Raw genomic sequence first — 19,436 nt, forward strand, 5'->3', positions numbered from 1 at the left:
TAAAAACTAAAATCATATTAATTAAATGCATTTGATATCATCAAAAATATAAGAAAAGCTATTCTTCATATGAAGTGTTTTCATCTGTGCCATCTTTTATAAACATTAAATTAAGAGCGTAATCTTAATGAAGGAATTATGTAAAAATAAAAACGAGAAACATTTCAATAAATTTAAACTTTTATCAGCAAATTATCAACATTCTACTTTTATTTTATAGACTCATATATTTACATGTTTACAGGTCAAAAATTAAATGAAAACATAAAAAATCAAATTATTTAATACAATAAAACAAATTATATACCTCTTAAAGTTGTAAAATACATATACTATGTATAAGAGGGGAAGCGGATGTGCCACTTTTTGAGACCAAAAGTAAAACGTGCATGATCTCAGCCCATAAAAGAGTTACAGCTCTAAAATTCGGCACAGTAGTTTCTTTTATGAAGAACAATATGGAACTGTGAAGAAACAGTGGCGGAATTGCCGCTCCCGCCGGACACCGCCGTTTCCTGTCGATTTTTTTTTGTATTTTCTCGCCATAACAGACAATTTTTAATCCTCTGAGATAAACTTTTTTTTTCATAAAAATTTCCCTTACATTTTCACTTGACACTTGTAAGATTTTACACTTTTTTTTAGTATTGACAAGTTTGAATTATTTCAAGCGTCACGTGAAAATATAAGGGAAATTTTTATGAGAAAAAAAAGGTTTTTCTCGATCAGAGATTGAAAAATGTCTAATTTGGCGAAAAAAGGCAAAAAAAACTTTGGCGGGAAACGGCAATTTTTGGCGGGAGCAGCGGTTCCGCCGCAGTTTCTTTACAGTTCCATATTGTTCTCCGCAACAGCAACTGCTTTGCCGAATTTTAGAGCTATAACTTTTTTATGAGCTGAGTTCATGCTCGTTTACTTGTTTCAAAAAGTGGCACATCCACCTCCCCCATTTCTAACCAAAATTGTGTCCAAATAGAAAGCTAAAATAATTTTTGTCCTCCCACATAAAGACTTGAAAACCTTCAATATATTCCTAAACTTGTATGCTAAACAAGTTTGATATTAATTTATAACACCTTTGCCCTCTAAAACGACCTTAAAACTAACCGAAAAACTTTTAATTGCCCCAGGCATATAAACAAAGGAACAACCTGTTTATGTCTATATGTATAAAGTGTGATGGTAGGAATAATATTTCTGTTTTATTCCAATCACATTTTCAACAAAATTGTTCTCTGTAAATAATATTGCATTATAAGGCGATATTTATTATTTTAAGGTTGTACTAAGTCTTACAATTAAAACAATACCTACATACTCACATAAATAAAACAACTATTAAAAATTAATAAAAATATGATTATAATAAAGTGTTTCTTCTTGAAATAATCATAAAACTTGAGACATGTTCAGCTTTGTTTTGATTTGAATTGTTTGGAAACATGCTCTATTATTTACTTCGTGCGAATTCCGCGCTAGTCGCTTATTTCTAGATGTCGTCTTTGTAGAAAAAAAGTTTCATCAAAATTGCCTTTTGAACTAGTGAAATCACTTAAAAATTTCCGTATATGATTTTGATATGCTTCGCAACTTTTAGATGTTATCATCCTTATTTCATAATATCTGCCATAGCAATATCATAGATGGAGTAAGTTATGTATTAGCTAGGATAGTCTTTATCAGATGGTAAAGCGTTTAAACTTTACATACCCCAATTGATATATTATTACATGGATGTTCAACCATATTTTGATTTACTGTGAAAAAGTGATGCTCACAGTTGGCTAAAATTACGATACCCCCTTTCCCCCATATCCTCCCCTCCTACTGGATCAACAAACTGATAAATAAATGAGGCCAATATTAGCAAGCTAAATTGACGAAAAAAAATTTCCTGTCAATATATCCTATCCATTCGTACCCAATAGCGTGTTAATTACGAACTTAGTAAGTAAAAAAAAAGTATATTTCCCTCTAAGAATGTAAGAAGAATATGAATATGTTTCTGTGTTACTAGGCTTTACTAAAAGGCACAGTGTTTATTTAAAACAAACAAAACTTTTTAGAAAATAAAAACTAAAATTGATACCTACATAAAATAATATCACTTTGCCTCAAGTTTTTTAAAAAGATTATAAGTGCACTTAAATATTAATTCATTCGAATTGTAGTCTTCACTTTATGTCAATAGAATATCTGATATTTTTTAACTGTATTTTTTTTAGCAAGAAAGTATAAACACTGGGGCTTTCCCTTTCTTACGTCGGGGAAAATACGTATTTATTTACGTGATTTCGTTTAGCTTTTTGTGCATTATGTAAATTCGTACTTCGTAAAACTTTAAAGTAGTTCATTGGAGTGTGGCTTGAAATTGTCAAGTTCATAGGTTAATCCTTTTACCCTGCCGAATATATGTTGAGTTATATCCACACCTTCCAAAATTATTTGTTGTACACACCTTTTGGCGTTCAAGACAGGCTGACCTTTGGTCTTTCAGGTCAATTTAGACAACTTGACAGGCTGGTAGTCAAGGAATGGCCGCCAGACTGCACAAACAGACTGATTTCCAGCCTAGACGGTCAGGGTTAACTAACTTAACTTGGGTCAAATAATCAAGCTAAATTAACTTTGGATTATTTGCTGTGTTGTGTCCACACCTTTCTAAATCATTTGTTGAGTTGTGTCCACACATTTCTAAATTATTTGGTGAGTTGTTGTGTCCACTAATTATTTGCTGATTTGAATTCACAACATAATAAATTATTTGTTGTGTTCTGTCCACACCACTTCTCAGATTATTTGCAAGCATTACAAAATTGCATAAAAACTCATTCATTTGGGAGCGAAGCTTCTCTGTAAAGTCATTAATAAGCTATAACAAAGTTTCTATATTTATTCCTGTTCTTTATCATATCAACATGAGACTTAATCTTAATGTCAGTAGAATAACATTATGTCGATAATATGTCAGCAATGACTACTTTTATTTATTGCCATATAGAACGAGCATAAAGCATCAGATTCAAATTATTTTATTGTACTTTCAAGAGGGATCTGAAGCGATAAGACAATGGACGATAAATTGATGTTTAAGTATGTATATTCCTTACAAAATTAAAAGTATTAGTTTGAACCAACCAATCAATTTAATAGACTTTAATGAATAAGAAAAATTTAAAATCTTTGTGTGCATAATCAACAATCCAATGTTGATATTTCTAGAAAATATTTCAATGGTTGTTTTCACCCTTGTTTACCCTGACAGATACATTTAGAATATTTTTCGAGTAAATAAATCATAAACACAAAATACGTCAATAGATAATTTTCATTAAAACAAGGATGACAACATCCATAAAAGCGAAGCTCTGAAACGGTAGGACAAACGAACATTAACACTTGTAGTGTGTCAGAACTAAATAATAATCAGAAAATAAATAAAATCGAAAAAAATTGTAAGTAAATTTGTTGAAAAACGGAATAAATACTGGATAATGTTTAAGGACATACTTACATTTTTAGGACTTCATTATAGAGATGCTTCGCTTATAACATTGTACTTTGTTGTCCTTTGTATTAAAAAAATCAGATCAGTCAGATAATTATATCATATAATACTTGTTATTAAAAAAAGTTCAAAATCGTTATATTAAAAATGGACGTACAGACATTCTGGTAATTATTATAGAGTTGCTTCGCTTTCTAACTCGTACCTGACTACTTTTAGAATCACCATGCAAAGTTTGAAATCGATAGGATAATTCTAACATGCCTAAATTAACGAAAAAGCTATCCGTTCATGAAGGACGTACTGACGGACATTAGGACCGACCCTAAAATCTTTGTTTTTAAAAATATATATTTAAGAATATTTCTAAATATTCTTTTTTATTTATAATACAAAATTAAACGATGTCTGTTCGTCCGTAAGAATCTGTTAGCTTAGGGTTTCGCTAACTGCTTGACCGATATGTTTTTCCTAAAACAGTAAAACTTCTTATTGGTCAAAGAAGGGTTTATAACAACTATTTTGTGGCATGGTACCAACACACACACCAACAAGAGAAATCACCGTTTGGAATTTTGGGTATTGTCGGTTTCGTGACATCGCCTCTTAAGGAGCGTTTCGTCGTATTTTCACAGTAGCTCTTCTCCTATTTCTAGCCGCCCCTGCGGGGGAGGGGGTCTCTAACCCTGTGGGGCTAATTGCCTAACCCTGCAGGACAATCGTTAACATTTACCTAACCTAACATAAAATAAACAATCAAAAGCTACTATGAAATTACGACGAAACGCCCCTTTAAGAGGCGATGTCTGAAATACCTCCTCCACCTCTAAAAGTCTAGGTTTCAAGTATTTCTTTTTCTACGTTTCAAAAACCTTCGCTGCTATGTTACGTATTGGTTGTTGTTTTATTGTTATTCATTCATTTAGATTTATCTAATGAATCATTAAAAACACAGAGTGTAGTTATTACAGTGAATCATATAGGTTTAGTTTGTGATAATATTAGTCCAGTGATATTTAGACATTTTCAGATAAGTTGCAAAATTACATATTTTTTACTTATACAGTGAAATTTAGTGATATATGTATATTACACATTTGTAGTATGTTTTTTTTGAAAGCGAAGCATTTATATAACTTTGGTCGGTCTGAACGTCCGTCCGTCCTTAACGGATAGTTCTTTTCTTTAATTTAGGCATGTTAGAATTATGGATTAACATTCTATGCTTCTGCGATTTTTAATTGTATTTTCTACATAATACATATGTTTATTTTTCGTGATTATGAACGGTTATTATCGGAAATTAATCGAATTCAGAGCTGTGATTGTTATAAAACCATACAAGTTAAAATATTGGGTAAAGAATGGTTGCATGATAACATGAATCCTTTTTTATTTAGTCCTATGACAAATGACAATATTTATTCTGACTATTACAGGCAATCAACTTTTAATTGCCAAACTTAAAAACCTAATTTGGCATGGTAAAGGTAATGCCTGTAAATCTTTATCTAGAATTTGAGCACCTTAAAAGCAGCATTAGATTACATGTACAATACTTAAGATAAGCCATTTTTATTAAAGATAGTAAAATTTTGACATTTTTATTGTATATTATCGCAGAAATATTTGATGAAATATTATGAATAAAATTTATTACAAATCATTTTTTAGAATTACGCACTATTACTATATTTAAAAGCACAGGTTATCTATGTATAAGCCTGTCCGTATGTCTATTTGTGTGACTGAAACAATTACGCTAGGCTATAGCTCATATAAAAAAAAACTACTTTTGTTTACAAAGTACATCCTTCCGATACTGATGATACTGCCGTTAAAAAAATGACGTCATACAATACAAATGACCAATGATAGGCAGTAAACATTGAAATTGACCATTGGTATGCCAGTGTGACGTCATTTTTTAGACACTATCATCAGTTTCCATCTTTCCTCATGCATTTTCCTAAAAATGTTCAAAACAAAAATACCAATAAACAAATACTTTCGAGGTAAGCGAAAAATATTTTGTATGCCAGTTAACTGTTCTTCACCTGTTATTATTGAATTATTGTTGCTTCGCTTCTTATGGACAGAGAAGTCCTTGATAAAGTATAAAGTGCAATATAATGTAATACACATGATAATTACTGTTAATCAGGGATTAGGATATGCTAATTATTTTCTGGTTGTATACTTAGCTCTCTAACTTGAAATGTCAGTCAGTCTGCAGGTCCTCAAACTAGGAAGCGTCATTTTCATTTTTCACTGTGTTATGTGACTGATTTTTTCTACCTTTGTCAATTAAAATCATGTTTATAATAAAAATTATAGGATTAATTCCTTATTATCATTTTAATTATCACTTTTGATAATGTGTTTTCAGAGCAGATCAGAACCTGTTCAACATTTGATTGATTTATAGCATTTTCATAATTAATTTACTTTTGACTTAAACAAAGTGTTTGATGGTATGGCTTATTTCTTTTTATTCTCTTGAAATGTAGGGTTCTAACCATTAACGAGTAAGAACTGGCTGATCAAATGAACTAGTTTTATTCTATTTTCTATTTCGGCCTCAAAACTAAATTTTTATAATCAAATCCCTAAATACAAAAATTTTACCCTCGAATAATATATCTGGATATCCTTGTATCCCTTACTAAAACACATATAAGCTCAGGTGTTACGCAAATATATTCTATTTCTAGCCATTCTTATCTCTACATAAGTTCTATACATCGTAAATAATATAGGATTAATAGGCGGCTAAATATTCTATTTATACAAGTTTAACAAAAGACGCAATTACAATTTATAATTTCGTATTTAATGACACAAATTATTTCTAAAACGTAAGTTTAGAATAAATAACTCATTTAGAATAACGATCATATGATTCATAATGTTGGGATTTATTTAACTACTATATTGGATTCAAGTGTCCTTGTTCTTAATGAGTTAGATTATCATTTGAAAAAGGATGACAACATCCATAAAAGCGATGTACTGAAACAGTAGGACAAACGGACATTAATACTTATATAGTGTAAGAACTGAATAATCAGAATATGAATGCATAAGAGTCGAAGCAAAATTGTAATTAAATTTGTTGAAAAACTGCTTGATACAGGATAATAATTATGGACTTACTTCCATTTTTAGGACTTGATTATAGAGTTGCTTCGCTTATGCCATTATACTTTGTTGTCCCAGGAATCAACATACCAAAAATCAGATCAATCGGATGATTAGATCATATAAAAATTTGTTGTTAAACAAGTAAAAAAATCAACATGTTTAAAATGGACGTACGGACATTCTTGTAATGATTATAGAGTTGCTACGCTTTCTAAATCGTACCTAACTACTAAAGGAATCAGCATGCATTGGTTGAAATCGATAGGATAATTCTAACATGCCTAAATTAATAAAAAATACTATCCGTCTGTGACGGACGGACGTACGGACCGACCCTAATTATAGAAAAGCTTCGATTTTAAAAAGAACTAGGATGTCAACAAAATGATGGATGGACAAGCGGACAAAATGAGTTGTAGAGTAGATGATATCAATGGTTCAAAAAATATTAGGAAACGTGATCATAAATTGAGACGAAAAATTCACACTAAATATATACGTACGTTTTATAACAAGAACAGCAGACTAACGGACAAAGTAAATTGTATACTGAATGCTTATTGCTCAATAAATGTTTCGGACAGACATTTTGAGTTATAGAGTATCTTCGCTAAAAGGTGAAAAACTGATGCTAAATATATTTATGTAATACAAGCCATTTTAGCTAACGTATGTAGGTCTAGTGCAGAAAAATATGATATGTAGTTAAAAACTTTTTTAAGGAGTCGATCTCAACACTTGTAGAACTTTTTGTTATTCACTGTAATGAAACAGTTTAATTGTATTAGTACACATTAAGAAGGTTGATAACAAAGCACATAAAAACAAGGATGACAACATCCATAAAAGCGAAGCACTGAAACGGTAGGACAAACGGACATTAACACTTGTATAGTGTCAGAACTGAATAATCAGAATATAAATGTATGAAAGTCGATGCAAAATTGTAAGTAAATTTGTTGAAAAACTGTGTGATATAGAATAATGTTTATGGACATACTTACATTTTTAGGACTTAATTAAAGAGTTGCTTTGCTTTTAATAATGTACTTTGTTGTCTCAGAAATCAGCATACCAAAAATCAGATCAATCGGATAATTAGATCATATAAAAATTTGTTGTTAAAAAAGTAAAAAAATCAACATGTTTAAAATAGACGTACGGACATTTTGGTAATGATTATTAAGTTGCTACGCTTTCTAAATCGTACGTAATTACTGCAGGAATCACCATACAAAGTTTGAAATCGATAGGACAATTCTAACATGCCTAAATTAACGAAAAAAGCTATCCGTTCCGGACGGACGGACCGACCCTAATTATAGAAAAGCTTCGCTTTTAAAAAGATAGGCGAACATTATCAAATATAGAGTAAAAGCGCTTTAAATATAAAATCATTCAACTTTCATATAATTACTAGAATATTTAATTGTTATAGGAATGAAAATGTGAATTTTAAAATCAACAGCAAGAGCAATAAACATGCCTGAATTAATGGCAGATATATTAGTTTCTGGCAGACGCACTGACCGACACATTTACTGTAATAATACTTCGATTTAAAAATGTTAATGAATGACGCATTGGAAATTTCCAGATTTTTACGCATTTTAAAACTTTAAGATAAAGCTAAAAAGTCTGCCTTTTTATACAAATATCATCCTTGTCTGTTGTTTAGCTTGATGTTGCTGCGCTTCTTTTTGAAATAACTAGCAGTTTCGCCCCTAGCCTCTAGGAGCTTTGCCCCAAAAGGTACTTTTTTTTTGGGGGGGGGGGGGGTAGTCGACCCTAATTTAAGTTTTAATTTTTTTTTTGGGGGGGGGGTATTTTATATTTTTGGGGGTGTCTCAACCCCCAAGAAAATAGTTATAAACCCGATCGGTTCAGCAGTTAGCGAGATCCTTAGCTACAAACAAACAGACAGACAGACAGACATCGTTCTACTTTGTATTATAGATTGCTCCTGTTCACGGATGATACAACATCACGAGCGAGGTGGATAGACAAAAAGGGGCCTTTAGAAAATGTAAGAGTTAGCAAGTAAAGTAAGGAGACTGAGAGAGAGAGAGAGAGAGAGAGAGAGAGAGAGAGAGAGAGAGATACTAAAGAGAGAGAGAGAGAGAGAGAGAGAGAGATACTAAAGAGAGAGAGAGAGCGAAATTAGAGATATGGGCATAATATAGAACTGTTCGTAGTTTATACGGAGACTTGAAACGTAAAAGACAAAAAATCTGAGAACTTGTGTGATTCATATAATGTCCTCCTCATATTAGAGTATTGTTAGAAATAATATCTTTTAAGGTATGTTCTTTTCTTTTATTAAACCTCCTATTATTATAAACCTATTAGCCTCTAGGGGCTTAAGTTAAGAGAGGCTATTTTTAAGGGAAAATTTTGTTATAGAATATTTTTTGGTTTGCGGATAGCCTTTCCTCCTATTAAAAATGCCTAAAACCTGTACTGAGTTATTACAAAAAACTTCTTTTAAAAAGTTTTAAATAATCAGTTCATCGTATAATAGATTATTTGTCTTATAGTTCTGATCTTGTATTGGGTAATGTTAAAATTGTCCGAACGGTTTCAAACGTTGTTTACTGATTCTTTTCTCATTACCAGAAAGTCCGAATGTCGTTTTATAAATTGTTATTTTTTTTAAATAGATATTTTCAATACGGAATGTAATTGTCCTATTATAGGATGATTGTTGAGATCCTTGTTTAAGTTTTTTTTCGCCTTGTTAATAATTGACCCAAATTCGCAACATAAGAAGTTTAACCCCAAAAAAAAGAAAAACGCAATTGCCTTAACCTATTAGTAGTAAGTGCAGCTACTCTATAATGTTCAAAATGTTATGTAAGGACACACTTTTGAAAAAAGTAAAAATCACAACATTTCAAAATTTTTTGATAATTTATTTTTTATACCTACACTTCCTTTTTCTTCTCAGCTAACGCGAAGACATTGCAGCTCTCAATCTTGCACCAGCTTCCGATCTAAACATAAGCACCAACCCATAAATTCATATCAGCCGCAGAGAATCCTTAAAGATAATTGAATTTCAGATGGGCGGCCAAGAATCAAAGCTTATTGTGGATGAACCAGACTATTATACAATCAAAAGAAATTCTCCAATAAAAAAGTAAGTCAAATACATTTGAAACAACAGAAATTTAGGATAATAATAAAAATGTAAATATTATCAAAATTATTATTATTTATTTAAAGTTAAACTAATTAGTCAAGAATAATTTCAAGATTTCGCGAGAGAAAAAATTTCTGTTTAGCCGCGAGGCTAAGCTTGATGCTGATCCTTCTGTCTGTCTGTCAGTAATGCAAGGGTAGTCAGATTTTTTGTTGGAACTGCATACAACTGACGGTCCTTTATATCCCCATGAAAGAAGTTCCTTTATCTATATCTCTATTCTCTTTTCTTTTCCCGTCTCGTTTTTTGTCCTTTTACCTTTTACTATTTCTTCCGCATATAAACTTTTATACATAAAAAGTAATTTCAACAATTTATATTTAATCGAGTAAAAAAAATATTTTATTTTAGACCTCTTAGTCCAGCAAGAAAAATTGTGACACCGAGTGAAAATGGTAACAACATGTTGAAACCAGCTATAGCCGCTGTGAGAACATGCAAATTTAAAGCCGCGGTTGAAAAAGTTAGACACATGCGAGGTAAAATCTATAAACGGCTATTGTTAATTGTGGTTTTAAGGGTGAGGCCAATTGGCATAAATTTTGGAATCGAAATATATATTCCCTTACTCTACAAAATAATATTTTTGATTGGAGGAATTAAAAATCATATTTTTCAGAAGTTTTAAAGCAAGGAGAAATGCAAATGCCATCTTATTACCATGGGTGGATTAGAAAAGCAGAGGTGGAACAACTTTTAAAACAGGTAAATTGGTCAAGCAGACAGGACTACAGTCAAGTTCTGTAGAAATCTGATATATTATTTTGTGGTCGACCTAACCTCAAAAAAGCCTAAAAACCTGCCTTATATCAATGCTTAGTTTCCCTAAAAATATTGGTCCATAGTTTGAGAGATATTAGTAAGCATACAACAGCAAGATGACTACTATTTAATTTTCTTGTATCACAACGTTTAGTACTGTAATTAGAATGCGAGGGTTTTATATGGAAAGTTTTTTTTAGTTAAAAGGTTTCCCTAAAACTGCATCTATCCTGATTCATCAAATGAATGCAATTATTCCATTCCATTAAGTAAACAAGGTTGATAATTTCTGAAAATAGCAGAGTCTAGGTTTAGGATCCAATAAAAAATTTAGTTAAAAAATAGAAAACAAACAGGTGGGCTCCATTAAAAAAAACATGTTATTTTTTAGAAAACTACCAATGCACCCCTTGCAACTAGGGAATCTGTTTTTGAACGGAGAAGGCAGGAAAAAACCGCCAAAAGACTTAAATCTATAGAAAAAAATAGTCTAAAACAATCCCAGGACCTATTTTAAGCTTTCCTTAAATGGAGAGCTTAATCATTTATAGTAGTTATCAAAATAGGATAAATATTCATCCATGTCTTATTTGACAGAATGTTATAAACAATGTAAAATTTAGCAACAAATTTGAATTATGTATATTTCAGGGACCAGAGGTAATTTTCCTTGTAAAGAATTATACTAAATCTAAATTATACATTTCAGGGACCAGAGGGAATGTTCCTTGTAAAGAATTCTACTAAATCTAAATTATATATTTCAGGGACCAGAGGGAATGTTCCTTGTAAAGAATTATACTAAATCTAAATTATATATTTTAGGGACCAGAGGGAATGTTCCTTGTAAAGAATTCTACTGAGTTTGCTGGAGATCTGACCCTTTGTGTCAACAATATCAATAGAATTACATATTTTAGGAAAAAATAACATTTTGTTTTACATTATTTCTGAAAACCATAAACTGTTAGTCTAGAATTTGCAGGGATATAAAGAAATAAGACATTTGGATGATAATTGATGTACACCCCCAATTATGATAAACCAAATACCCCCATTTATGGATGTAAATTATTGGTCGAATTTTTTTCCAATTCTATATAGATTTAATAGCCAACGAATAAAAGAACGTTTTAAATATTTATAAAATTTTAATTATAGTCTAATCTCTCCTTGATTATTATCATTATCATGTTTTCTTATTAACTATTTAACTATTTCCTGTTTCAGCGCCACGGACGTACAAATCAAATCCTGTGACAAATGCTTATAAACCAAAAGTCAAAACAGATAGAAAATTAGAAAATAAACTTAATATTTCATTGAAACTTAGCCTGAAATTACTTGCTAAAATTTTACAAAATGTTTGTTTTTTGATAATAGAATAACAAGACAGAAATGTATGATAACTGTGGACCATATCAAATATTTTGATCATGTAAGTATAGATTATTTCATTTTTAAAAAAACTTTACTTAAAATCCTAATATATAAATCTTATATGCTATTATAACATATGCTAAAACTATTTAAAACAAGGACAATCATGTCCATAAATAGAAAAGTTTAGAAATATAAAACATCATAATAAAAAATTAAGAACAGTCAAACAGAAAACGGAAAACAGGAGTTCAAGAGCATAGGTTCATTATCCATATGAAACTATAAACTCTATAAGTCTACCTTTAAAAGCAGCGGAACAATGACTTTTCTTTAATGAAATACCCAGCTAAATTGTGACGAATGAGCTCACGGGCTGATGGACAAAGTAAGATCTAGAGTAGTTGCTTAGTTACAAATAATGGCATGTTAGTAGTTATATATCCTCTCAGAAGGAATAATTTTTGACTCAACTTAATGTTATCTACTTTTAAAAGACAAACAGACAATACAACACCTTTAAGTAGCTTTGCTACTAAAAAAACCCACATTTTTATCTAAATTGCTCAAATCCTAAATCAATAACATTTTGTTATACTTATATTTGACCTGTAACCGTATTTTTATCCAACCAGGGATTTATTTTGAAGAAAAAAAATGTAAGGTGAAAGGATTAAAAGTAGCTTTTTTGGGGAGTTGAATAAGAAGAGAAAAATTATAAAAATATGAAGAAAAAAATTCTACCTATTACGAAAATACCTAAACAAATGATTTAAGCCTATTTCGGCCACTTATTTTGAAGTTTGCACCAAAAAGTTTTTTAAAAATTAATCTTGCTTGTTGGTTATACCTTATTCCTGATTTATATCCCAAGCACAACAGGACTTTGATTTGTATTATCTTTATAGCATTTTTAAATATTCCTTAAATAAATAAATAATATGTTACATGAACTGTAATGTACAATATATATATTAATGTATATAGCATTTTTTTTATCTTTTAGGATGTTTTTGTTTTTATTCAAATTTTTAAAAGTTTTTGTTTACCCTCTATCTCTCACAAAACTGCGTTTTGTTGTGTGTAGATTATATAAATCACGCACCGAGTGCATGGAAATAGAATAAACCTTAGAATTGGGCTTTATCTCTTTTTTGGCACCTGATTATAAACACTTTTGATTTTTTTCATTTAACTAGTTTTTTTGAAAAGCTTTTCTAGGTATCGATACTGATTAATATCCGCTGGATTAGAACCAGTTTTTAGCCTTACTGAAAAATCATGTATAGCATTGTGTTACATTAAGTTTTCTTTAAATCAATACCAGTTTTGTTTTAATCTTATAATTTTTCATTTTAATATCCGCGGAAAGCTTACTATAATTAATACGATGTATTTAATAAGTATTTTTTTATTGTTAAAATTATAACTTAGAGTTTGAACCTAATTTCTATTTTCATTTTTGTTACTTAGGCTTTGAAAAAGTTAAAATGTCAAATTGGCTTCAATTATTTGATATTTGACATTATTTGCATTTAAAGAAAAGATAAGATTAACTGACAAAAAACATTCAATTTTTGGAAACTTTTATTAAAACAGAATTAATTCATCTTTCGGAGGGGGGCTCCAGTAAAAAATATAATTTTACAAATTACGCGACGATTGCGATTAAGAATAACCAAACAACAAATCAAAATTAAGGAGTAGCTACGTTTAAACAAACATTAGTGTTATTGTTGACCATATATAAATATTTTGAATTTATATATTTCTAGTAGTGCTTCGATATAAAACTATTTCAATCTTATAATTTTTCGTTTTAATATCCGCAGAAAGCCGTATACAATACGATGTGATAAATAACCATTATTTTTTTTATTTTAGTTAGATGATTTAATAGAAGAGTACAAGAGTGAAGATACTCTTGGAGTATTATTAAAGCTGCCCTGCATTCAGGTAAGCTTAGTTTTTGTATATAAAAAATCATGTCTGGCTCTTCGTCCATCTAAAGATTATGATTTCGCAAACTTTTAGAACTACCCACTCACTAAGGCATTTGCTAGCTTGGTAAGCGGTTATCTCAAGTACGCTTACGCTCAGGGGAGATCTGGTAGTGGGCACTAGAGAGAGGTTGCCACTAGATCTTCGCTCTGGTAGACTGTATAAGAGATAGACGCCTCTAAAACGAGTATGAGTCAGATGCCTTAGTGAAAGGTTAGTCAATACTAGAAGTCGTTATCTCAATCCTAGCTCCCATGGTTACGCTATAAAGTCAAACCGAAGAAGGGGCGGCGATAGGGGGCGGAGTTACCAAACCAACTGTAGTCCAATTTTATCCTTTTTTATCTCCACGAATATTAAATGTTGTATGTATCCCTATCTGTTTTTAGAACGATGTCTCTAAAGGCCGGAGGAAAAAGCCAATTAAATTCAAATTTGCTTGTGCTGGGCCTTTCAAATCAATAATTAAATAAATTAAACCTCCTGTGTGTTATATGGACGAACACGCGGACTAATAACCAGAGAAAAACCTCAGCCTTTTATCTTCTAATTTCATAAATATAAATTATAAAATTTTCAGAGATCTGACTGCAATAGAGTAAAGACTGATCTTCCTAATTTTGAAGTACCTGTGCAATCATTTATTGGTGAGTACAATTTAGGGATTAACAGTGACAAGGGAATGCTATTCTGATAAACAACTTTAAAAGTTACATAAAAAAGTTTTACGTTAACTCTACGCCGACACAATATCTTATTAGGCAATTTCACATTGAATTAATTGGCTAAATCCCAGCCCCTGGGGATTAAATATAAAAACAGAATGACAATGCATACATAAGTAGCGAATGACAAAAAATTAGGTTGAACAAACGGACATAGTGAGTCTTGGAGTAGTTATTGATCAGTGACCACAAATAGAAATAAATGTTCAGAAAAACAATCAATCATATGTGTTTTATGTTTATATTTTTAAAAGTTCTGACATCTATCTTGAATAGCTGACGTGAAAATCACATTTTCTCCGTACTTTTACGTAATGACTTAATGACGGAAGGACAGACAAATAATAGGGTGACTTTGTTAATAAAAACTTTCAGGTTAATTCAATTTTCTTATTTCTTTTCTGGTTAATTTTTCTTTTTAATAGAAATATTATTCTATTAATTAATTTGATTATTATCTTTAGCTCAATGATGTAACATGTAATGTCAATTCAATATTTTAGGCTGTAAAAGCAGATTTAGCCTGCGACACAAGAACAGCAGAAAAAGAAAAGAAACCAAAGTTGAAGATATGCTAATTTTTAATCAAGAATCATGATAGCAAATTTTGTAATAAAAATAATTTAAAGACATTAGAATTAGTTTGTAGTGATATTTCTTGCTAATTACGTGTTAAAGGCGCAGCTACTCTATAACTATGATGTGTTTCTACGTAAAAGTGTGTCTTAAAGATACCAAACCACCTAATAAAACAATATTAGTTCTATTTTGCAAAAAAATCTTATTTTTATCTTAATACTGCGCTATATATGGATATAACTGTATTGAATTGAAATGTTTTAAAAGTTTTTTTTGTGATATATACTGTACTATAAAATATGTTTAAAAACTTAGTTTTTTGCTTAGTTTGTGTGAAGTATCGTTATTCTCATAATGAGAATCAAATTTAGCCAAAACCTAATAAATTATTATAATCATCGCTGTTTCTATTTATATATATTTCATAAATATAGAATTAAATAAATACATAAATTACAAGGTACCATATTTTCGATGAATTATCATATGCGAATGAATTATAATTGTATTTGGCTCAGCTGTGGTATTCATTTTCATTCTTGTTCATATTTGTAGTAGTAGGTATCAGAGTGTATGAAATAATTGGGCATCTTAGTTTGCTTCCCTTTCATTCTTCCTTCTGTTTGTGGTCAAAAGGACAATAAAATGACCTTTAAAATTGCATTATAAGGTCACTAGAAAGACATCTGACCTTCTTAGGTCATTTGTTCATAACTTTTCTCAGTAGTCAACAATTGTTCATATTTTCTAAAGGTCACAATTTTATATCATGACCTTTCAAACATATGGCTGGCATATGACCTTTGGTTTAGAAGAGGTCAATTGGGGATGACCTGACATTCTCCCACCAGGTGGAGCCGAGGTCAGGGTCGTTCTCACCAACGAAGGTGGCGACAAAGGTCACCTGAAATAATAAGATTGTGTAAGACAATTGTTAAAAGATCATATTTTGAAAATCTGATTAATGACCTTTTAAATTTATTTTGATAAGACAGTTGCTTTCACACAAAAAGAAGCCTGATGAGCATTAATAACCCTCTTCTCATAATTTGGAATAAATTTAAACAGAATGAATGGGGGAGTAGGGGGTAGTTTATCGATTGTTTGTTTATATCTTTAGGTCAGGTTAGGTTACATCGATTACTAGGTATCACTGAAGGTTTAGGGTATCGCAGGTATAGACCCCTAAGGCATAATAAAAACACTAGGTATTTTCGATAAATTCAAAATTAGTGGGGTGGGGATTATCAGTCTTCATCAGGCACTCTGTGTAAAGGTAATACTTATTGCCATTATCAGATATATATATTTCATGCAATGAATAACTATGCATTTTTCACTTTATCTGTCTGTAAAACGATTTAACTTTTTTCCGTCCATTGTCCTATCCCTGTATCCCATAGATGTTTTACATAAGGTCTTCATTTTATCTTACATATAGTGCAACAATTACTTAAGTCCAATTAAAAAGCATTTTTACAGTTTCTTTGTTAATTTGTTTCTGGTAAAAGTTAGGCAATATAATTTCTTAGCAACACAGATACACACTAGCTAGCATAGTACAAATCAATTATAAGATATTTTCTTCAGATAATTAACTCAGTGTAGTACAGGGGTAGGACAGTAGCTGATGAATTAAACTTTCTCACAATCTTAATTTGGGTAGGAGGGAGTGGGGGGGGGGGGTAATCTATAACTTTAAATTTTAGTTTAGGAAGAGTATTCAAATTCAGAAACGCCTTTATAAATGCGGGAAAGTGGCGGACGATTTTTGATTTGAATTAATTTGAGATTTTGCTTACTTGTCCAGACATCTGGCTAGGTGGAGTCCAGATGGCGGTGACAGCAACCTTGTCCTCGGGGGAGGAGTGGGCAATAGCGTTGGCAAACCCCTGGCAGGCAGCCTCATCGGCACAGGTAACGGGCAGGTTCTCGCAGTCCATGGTGGCGGCAAGCTCGGCTGACTCGTCAGCGGGCACAAAGTATCCATGGCCGCGGTCACCGTTGACCTCGGCCATGAGCATAAAGCCCCTGAAGGCACGCTGGTCCCTGAGCGAGCGCAGGAATACGATAACCTGGCCGTTCTCCTGGGGAGAGGCGATCACCTGAAACAAGAAAGTGACCGTATAAGAATTGGCAATGTTGGAAAAAACATGCAACTAAAAATAAGATAAGTCACTTTTTACTATGTCATGTAGGAAAATCTTTCGAATGGTTTATTATGTGTAAAACTATCGTACCTCAAATGGGGGTGATCTTTTATCAGCGCCTGCTACGCTCTTAGGTTCGTGTGGAGGTCCTGGTCTCATGTTCTTACAGGCACCTTAATAACAAAGATCATTACATTAATTGCCAGCGGAATGCCTAAATCTGTGTCATAATCTTATACGTAATGCAATGGCAATAAATGAGTTTGTAGTATTCCAGGGATCTATGGATAGGACAATGGCTGATAAATTGATGCACATCCCCAATAATAATAAACAAAATTACCCCTTCTGTAGATTACAATTAATAGTTGAAACTTTTGGACACTCAACTAGAATCTAGAGGCTATTTTTTGAAAGGTTAGGTACAGAAAAATGATTCAATCATTTGAATAGTTATTGAAATCCTAAGTTAAATAGAAAAACCTTACTACTTCAACTATAAGATACTCGAAAGCTGTCAGAAGCGTGGTTACACTTTAAACCAAAGTGTGAAGCTCTTCTACAAGTCAAATATGTTTGTCTTACCTGGAGGAGGTCCTCCAGAGTAGCCATGAACACCGGACAAAGCAGCTACCAACACAACGACTAGATAAAACACATCATAATTATTTTTATTTAAAAATAGCATTTTTGATTGTTTTCACACAAAGTACCCTGTTGAGCACTTTAACCCACCTCCACCAATTATTTCGGAAATTAATTAAAGATAAGGGGGGAGGTTATCATGGGTACTAGGTAGCCCCGCAGAGTAAGAACACCGCCGCATGTATAAGCAGCACAATGAAATAACACCCAACCTCCCCTATTTCAATAGTCAAATGATAAGTATTTCAATTTAACTTTTCAAAATATTATTTTGGTTTATACATTTACTGCGTTACTAATACTTTATACAATTTTAATTACACTGAAAAAAACATTTTAAATACAATTTCTAGTTTGGTATTATTTTTTTTGTGGTTAATTTTCTTATTATTTGCAGATTTTATAAAGGAACAAAGAAAATAAACAAAAAATCTAGTTTTAAGAAAACAATAAAACAAGTTTTTTTTCTCATTTTTTGTTTGTTATGAAAATAATTGTTTTGTTTTATTTATAAACAGGGATGACAATATGCATTAAATCGGCATTAAATAAATAGACAAATGAACATGATAGGATAAAGAATGGTAGCAATTTTAATATTGAAAAGATAGAAGTTTAATTAGTGATCTTAAAATTATTACAAATTATTTGAAAACGAATAGGATGATTCCAACATGCCTAATTTTATGTTCAGAGCTAACTGTTATGCAAACATACGGACATGCTTTAGTTGTATAATTAGCTTAGTATTTAAAACAAATGAAAAAGGATATGAAACGATGTAAAAAAGCACTATAGATAATTTTTTTTCTCTAAAATAAACAAATAGTAAGGTAAAAAGCACTTTGTGTGTAAGATACTTACACTTTAACATGTTGACAACGAATAAAGATGATTTTGAGCGTAGTGCAAGTTTTGTTTATATAGCCCGGCAACATACCCCTGCGTATTTCACAGGGGATAATATGCCTCACTATATTTTATCATCTATAATACAAAGTAGCTTGATGTCTGTCCGTCCGTCCGTCCGTCCGTCTGTCTGTCTGTCCGTCCGTCTGAAGCTTAAGATCTCGGTAACCACTGAACCGATTGGATTCTACTCTTCAGGGTATATATCTATCGGTCCTGTGGTGGTTTTAAGCTATTTTCTTGGGGGGTGGGACACTCCCAACCCCTCCAAAAATGAAAATTTACCCCCCCTCAAATAAAATTTTTTTCTTGAGAACACATTAGACTATGAGCAGCACCAGTAGTAATTTTCTTGAGAACACATTAGACTATTTTTTTACGAATTTTGCGAATTCGTTATTTAAACGAGAAAATGTTTTCCTGCTGGGTAG

The 19,436-nt window shown here is 31.4% G+C and overlaps 2 protein-coding genes across 2 annotated transcripts; one reads left to right on the forward strand and one right to left on the reverse strand.

Annotated features, from left to right (window-relative positions):
• The first annotated feature begins 8,827 nt into the window (after positions 1–8,827).
• LOC145314094 (SH2 domain-containing protein 1B-like) lies at positions 8,828–15,699 on the forward strand. The gene is made up of 9 exons (XM_080153855.1): positions 8,828–8,953; positions 9,715–9,791; positions 10,206–10,333; positions 10,474–10,559; positions 11,442–11,533; positions 11,997–12,054; positions 13,881–13,952; positions 14,578–14,644; positions 15,226–15,699. Exons 2-9 carry the CDS (start codon positions 9,715–9,717, stop codon positions 15,318–15,320), a joined length of 675 nt encoding a protein of 224 aa, XP_080009981.1. The 5' UTR covers positions 8,828–8,953; the 3' UTR covers positions 15,321–15,699.
• A 4-nt stretch (positions 15,700–15,703) lies between these two features.
• l(2)34Fc (reeler domain-containing lethal (2) 34Fc) lies at positions 15,704–19,014 on the reverse strand. The gene is made up of 5 exons (XM_080153856.1): positions 18,961–19,014; positions 18,037–18,096; positions 17,542–17,624; positions 17,104–17,406; positions 15,704–16,205 (listed from the first exon to the last, which is right to left on the reverse strand). Exons 1-5 carry the CDS (start codon positions 18,968–18,970, stop codon positions 16,110–16,112), a joined length of 552 nt encoding a protein of 183 aa, XP_080009982.1. The 5' UTR covers positions 18,971–19,014; the 3' UTR covers positions 15,704–16,109.
• Positions 19,015–19,436: the final 422 nt, after the last annotated feature.

Source organism: Acartia tonsa, chromosome 3 (assembly GCF_053477335.1).
Source record: "Acartia tonsa isolate MP-2025a chromosome 3, ASM5347733v1, whole genome shotgun sequence".
NCBI classification, from domain to species: Eukaryota; Metazoa; Arthropoda; class Copepoda; order Calanoida; family Acartiidae; genus Acartia; species Acartia tonsa.

What these genes read in the sequence shown, in the direction of transcription:
- LOC145314094 (XM_080153855.1), top strand. Translation starts at nt 9,715, where the DNA reads ATGGGCGGCCAAGAATCAAAGCTTATTGTGGATGAACCAGACTATTAT. An exon ending in AAAAGTTAGACACATGCGAG is followed by an intron (nt 10,334 to 10,473) that starts GTAAAATCTATA and finishes CATATTTTTCAG; the next exon opens with AAGTTTTAAAGCAAGGAGAA. An exon ending in ACCTGTGCAATCATTTATTG is followed by an intron (nt 14,645 to 15,225) that starts GTGAGTACAATT and finishes TCAATATTTTAG; the next exon opens with GCTGTAAAAGCAGATTTAGC.